This window comes from Athene cunicularia, assembly GCF_003259725.1.
Source record: "Athene cunicularia isolate RWA chromosome 2 unlocalized genomic scaffold, athCun1 chr2_part1, whole genome shotgun sequence".
Taxonomy (NCBI): domain Eukaryota; kingdom Metazoa; phylum Chordata; class Aves; order Strigiformes; family Strigidae; genus Athene; species Athene cunicularia.
Window position 1 is genome coordinate 26,093,988 of NW_020799095.1, and position 6,309 is coordinate 26,100,296.

A 6,309-nucleotide genomic window follows, 5' to 3' on the forward strand; every position below is an offset into this window, starting at 1 on the left:
TCAGCATTCTTCAGTATTAAAAAAAGCAGCTGTATTCTGTACATGTCATGCTGAGAAAAATCTACAGCATCAAGCCAGTCATGAAGTAAGAGATACTGGAGTATAAAAGGTGAACCCTTCAGGACCAACTTCAGAACGACACAGTTGCTTTTTGCACCTCTATTTTCCTGTTTTGTTCCTTTGTAACGTTTTCCAACTGTACCCATAGAACCATTGAAAAAAAGTTCTATAAAACACTGAAAACTTTCAAAAAATACTTCTCTCATGAGACTTTACCTAGTTAACTCTCTTGCAAGGTAGCTTTATGACTAACACACTGTTGGCAACCCAAAATCAACAGGGAGTCCACTGGAAGAAATCTGACTTATTCTTTGGAGGTGCCCTACTCATGTGTTACGATACGTGAGCTTTTATCAAGCTTGGATGTGACGTTCTCCAGGATCTGAGCTTTAAAAAAACCCCAAAACAATAATAATACCTCTCCAACGTCATAAATCCATATGCGGCCTTCTGAATCACCAACTGCTACCTCCTTCCCAGCCTGGGCCCAGCGGACACGGTTGAGGGCAGAAGCTCCTTCTATAGTGACACTGGCTGTGGGAACCTGTTGAAACAATAGGAACAGAAAGGACAATAAAACCATGTTGCCTGCAAACCTGAGGGTCTGTTTTGAATGTTCTGCTTAGCCGGATGAGTCACAAGTCCCTTGGCGTTGCTGGAAGTAACATGCAATCCTTGTCAGGGGGAGAAAAAAAAAGGGTTCATTGTTTCCTCGGTCACATGTGCTAAAAAGAGGAAAGAGCAAGAGACTGCTTGGAATGAGCAAGGAAGACTTTTCTACAGTAAAGGGCAGTAAATAAAACAGTTTTTTCCCCTTAACCTTGGAGACATGTGAAACCACATCTGCTTCTTTCTCAAAAGTCCCTGACTTAGGACCAAGAACCAGCTAAGGGTAGGACTTGGCTTCAGCCCTATCCTAGCTTCTGGGCTCTGACTCAGGCCCAGATAACCCAACAGTTGGCAGACACATCCCAATATTCATGCTGACATATCCTTTAAGTCCATACACACCTCTGCAGCTAGATACAGAGGTCAAAACTTAAGTATTACGTCAGAAAAGTCCTGAGCTAATCACTTCAGAGCGAGGGCACATCAGAAGTGAGAAAAGCTGAGCTGACATTTACAGACTCCTACAATATATTCCCACAATTCTCTTCTACATCCCCAGGAGACGGCTTCTGCTTTAAATACACCTGGATGCTGCCTAATTTCCAACCCCTCTCCCCACCCCAAGTCAACCAATTTAACAGGTGATCCACAAAACTACATAAAGATTCTGGTTACTGTGTGGGATGAATAAAGCAATGAACATGATTTTAGAAGAAGTATTTGCAATCTATGCTGGAATGAGGGCATCAAAAGATGCTGCAGGAGGACGGAACTGTGTGGGTGTTTGCCCCAGATAGGTAGATCATGCAGTTGATGTAGGTCACCTCATAAGACAAATGACAGTAACCTGCAACCCTGCTAATGCTCCACCCAGCTGCCTTTAATAGGAGAACCTGCCTGAGCAAGGAGCCTGCAGCTTGGCATGACAGTCTTCCAAACAAGGCTTTTTAGCTTTAATGCTTTTTAGGTCAGAGCAAATGGAATAGGACAGCTGCAAAAGCAACTCCTCCACTAGGTCTACCTGTGGGAACAAGTCACAGTCACACAGTGAGATGGGGACAAGAGGGTGTTGTGGGATCTATAAATGCACATGGAATGGGAGGGCAGTCCAGGCAAAAGGTAGTTGGGCAGGAACCAGACTCCAGGCTACCTCTGGAGGAGTGACAGGTACTCCTGTCATTGTCAGCACAATGCAGCAGAAGCAGGAAGAAAGCAGCTTGAAGGTGGTACTAAAGCCTGGTCTGAACATTGAGAAACTGGCAAGATTAACAAAACCTGTGTTTTGCTGACTTTATCTTGGTTCTCTGGCTGTAGTTTTACATTGTAGTTGATCCAGAAGAAAAATAATTCTCAAACAAACATGGTATAGCTCCCATGCCAATCTCCTCCTCCTCAGCTCTAACGCCTTCATTGTGTCACATAAGATGAGTGGTGGTAGGAAGCTGAACCTTTGCAGACTTCCCAAGACTCTCATTACAGTTACAGTGCATGTGCAGCCACGCCAGCAGCAGGACAAGGACTGGGAAGCAGGGCTGCCTGCCTTGTCCTTCTCCCCCTGGAGACTCCCTGCTCCTCCTCCTCCATGACCCTGACACAAGGCTGCAAAACCAAACTGGCACCTGGAGCACAAGCCTGCCACGCTAAAGCGTCATCTCTGCAAAGGACTCCACCGTAGCGTCCCGAGCCCCACATGTGAAATACAACAGGATTTTGTTCCAGAACAATGTAGAAATAATGCTGGATAGCAATCAGAAAACAGATACCATCATTCCTCCCCCCCCCGCTTTAAGAAGCCATTCAAATGCAAATAAGCTACTGGACTCATCTCCCCATTGTGCTAGATCCAGGTCCTGTCCAAGGCAGTATTGCCCAAAAAAGCTGGCACACTCTAACAACTCCTCCCAAGTCAATTACTGCTTAGTGGGCATGAATCAGTGGCCTAAACCTGACATGGGGTCATTGATCCATGATAAAATCACAGTAGAGAAGTTTTATTCCTGTAACCACCAATTTCTAAAAATTTTTTTTTTTAAAAAAGCTATTTTAATTCCAGTCAAAAATAATTTCATAACATTTGGAAATGGGTTTCTTCAAACAACAACTAAATGCCACATTTTAGAGGACTAATCCACTAACCAGCTATGTTTCTCAGAAAACTGGAGATCAAAGATTATTTGTTTCATATACAAATATACACAGTGTATATTTAAGGCACTAAATTTTCACAAAATCCTTCAGAAGGCTGAAATACATAACTCTAACACTGGGGTGGTTTTTTTTTTTGTTAGTACAGCATTCTTTCATTGTTCCACATAAAAATAAGCAGCATGCACACTGCAGACACAAGACACAACCCATGCTTTTTTTCAAAACCCGACAGTTTTGTAAAATCCTTACTACTCCACAAAGCTATCTAACAAAATAAAAAGCAATAATGAAACGTCTTTAAAAATCTAAAGAGAAAGCTTTTCTCCAGTTATAGGGAGAGAAATATAGTCAAACCGTAGTATCTTAAAATAGATTTGTCTGCTCTCAGTAGTGATAGGTTAAATTACACATGCCTATTTTAGATTTCAAAGATAAGAGTTTATTTTATAATGGCAGCATTATGTTTTTAAAATCACATTTGAAATACTTTATAAATTCTCCAAAGTTGGTCCTTGTCAGATTTTTAACAATTTTGAAATGAGATTTTAACAGGTAACGGATGAAGAAAGATGCAGTCAGAAAAACTTGCATGATAAGAATATACTTTTTATTTTTTTACTTTTATAGCTTACGTAGTGTCAAAATTTGCTTGCAAATATGTCTGTTATCTCTTTCTAGAAACAGACACCATCTTCACACTTTCAAAGCTAAGGTACAGCATGCAAAAAAAACCAACAAACATTTGAATGAGATATAACACAGCAGAAATAAGCAGTTTTGTTAAGTCAGTTTAGTACTAGTTCATAGACAAGCAAGACTCATCAACAACCTAGACCTTCTCCAAATTTGATCAAAAAAGAAATGTTACAAACATAGGTAAGAAATCGGCATTTGGTATATTGAAACTATCTGCAAACCTCACTATAGTGATCCATAAAAATAATACTCAGTTTGCAAAAAAAATGAAGGAGTGGGTAAGGATGTTTTGCTTATTAAGGTTTTTTAATATTCATTTATCAAATATAAAATAAAACATGATGACTTTCCTTGCTTGTACAAAAACAATTTCTGATATCCACAGATCAGCATGAAGCACAGAAATACCCTTGCTAATTTACACTGAGATTTTGAGAATAATTAGATTGATTAAATCTGTGGGACAGTCAAATGATTTTTGTTATTTTGATCACAAAGCACCTAGCTCTCAGGAGAAATGTTTTTAATAAATATGGGGAGTAACACTAGTGGAAACTGTTGCAGTTCAGAAATTTGAAGGTAGCATATTGTAACTAAACCGAGGTATTTTCTTAATTGGTTTACAAAATAATACCTAAATAATAATGTGGCTTATTTCCCAAATTAAACATAACCAGGTCTCATTAATTAATAACAATCATATCTAGTTCTTACAGAGAGATTTTTATCAATAGCTAGCAGTTAAAACACATTGATATACCTGTCATTTTGTACTGTCTTCACAAATACTTTGACATCACATACCTGACATCTAAAAAATAGGTGTTTCAAGATTTCTTATTACACAGAAAGAAGTGCTGACAAGACTTTTCTTAGCAAATAGCAGTGCAAACTTAAACGGCAGAATCAATTACAGAAGTCTTGAAAATTATAAACTAATTATGACCTACCACATAGAGGGTAAAAGCAAATACTGATCACTTTCAGTTACGATGTTTAGAAGAGCTGCTTACAATTCCCTCTTTAAGTGGTACTTTTGCTGCTTCTCCCATATAACAAAACCTCACATCTATTCAGAATCTGCCGGTTTATCATTTATATGGATTTAAAAATTTGTTTCATCAGTGCTCAGTAAGGAAACCAAATGGTGTTTCTGCCTCCAGAGACCCAAATTCGATTTTCATAAAAATACAAAGCTCAGATACCACAGAAATAGTTCCAGTCTGATCCTTACATGAGAGCTGGTTTTGACCTCTCAGAATGGGAATCATTTGTGAAATCAGGGGTGGCCTTGAATGCAGAAGAAAAGCAGGATCAAGCTTGATTTTTTTTTTCCTGATGTTCCTATATATTTATATGTAAACACACTGAAAATGTATCTGCAGTTTTCTACATACAGCCTTATTATTGATGGGAATGGGATCAAGCGGTCCATACTAATTTTTTGGAAAGAAATTTGGTCTCATTGAGCTAAATGGCAAAACATCAGTTGATTTCAAGCAGAGCGGGATTTCAGCCCTGGTATTTGGGGGGAAAGGGTTATTTTTTTTTTTCTTCTTAAAATGCTGGGGTTTATGCTCTGTGTTTAAGCCTGCATTAATGAGAACACCTGAAGGATATGTCCCTCCCTTCCCAAAATAAATTCCGAGGAGACTCCTCCTGTATATCCTCCAGCTGTATGTGCTCTAATTAAAAAGGCTGCGCTGCTTCCTGCTCAGAGCACTTCAAAAGGCCTCACTGCTCCCCCTGACAATGCAGTGCCCGGTGCTGGTTCCTCTTACCTGTCCATGCTTATTTATGGCAAGCACCACTCACTAGAAGCCATAAACTGTGCCCGTATTTTACTCTGTCTGAAATGTACAGCATGTTTATGTGAAAGGTGTATTAATGATCAAACTAATGTTAAAAAAAAAAAAAAAGTAAAAGGATGTGTGGGGGGAAATACTGCCACTTGCCCTTTGGTCTTGTCTTTTTTGGAAATAAAAAGAAACTGTCAGTTTTGGTTGGGTTTTTTTTTTTTTTTCAGTCTGTATATTCCTAATTTTACATGGCACTAAGTAAAAATACACAAGATTTCAGTTGTAGACAAATATTTCAATTCTCATGCTGAATACTGATTGCTGGACATCCAAGACTGACCTCAAGCAATACAACAGATTTTCTCAAAACCATTTTTTTGGGAAAATGCAGAAACAATTGTATCAATATAAGTCCGCAGCATTTTTTAAAATCTGAAATAATAGGAGGAAAAAGGGGTGTTCTGCACGTTTAGAATATGACAAAAAAAAAAGTACAGTATTTATCATTCTCAATCTTTGCAAAAAGCTCTGAGTAACCCTTTCTTGTCAGTGAAATTCAAAGGTGTGACATTTCCTCCCGGACAGTCTCTGCTATTTAGTTAATAGCGATCGATAGAAAGAAAACTTATTTTTCATTTGCGCCTTTAAGTTTCACAGCCAATTTTAAAGAGAAAAAAGGTGGGGGTATAAAATCACAACTAAGATGTGAGAAAGATGCCCTGTGCTTAAAAAAACCCTCAAGGTAGCTAGCGACTCGGAAAGGCGGGAGGTGAGGGAAGACAGGGGGGCACGCTGGGTTTCTGGCGCACTGGAGGCACTGGCACCGGGCTTGCGAGTTACAGTCTCCAGAGGATCTGGAGCAGGGGCAATAAATACGAAGGGAACTAAGCGAAGGTCTCCCTCCCAAACACGAAGTAGGTGCCGAGGGCGGGAGGCCGGCGAAGGGCTGCGCGGCGCCTCGGCCCTGGCCGCAGGCCTGCCAGAGGCGCGGTGTGAC

The 6,309-nt window shown here is 39.8% G+C and overlaps 1 protein-coding gene across 1 annotated transcript in view; it reads right to left on the reverse strand.

Annotated features, from left to right (window-relative positions):
- The window catches only part of DYNC1I1 (dynein cytoplasmic 1 intermediate chain 1), a 179,026-nt gene that overhangs the window by 19,509 nt on the left and 153,208 nt on the right, over positions 1-6,309 (reverse strand). The window contains exon 14 of the mRNA XM_026843204.1: positions 479-664. Within this exon, the coding sequence (XP_026699005.1) occupies positions 479-664 (186 nt within the window). The remainder of the gene's footprint in view (positions 1-478; positions 665-6,309) is intronic.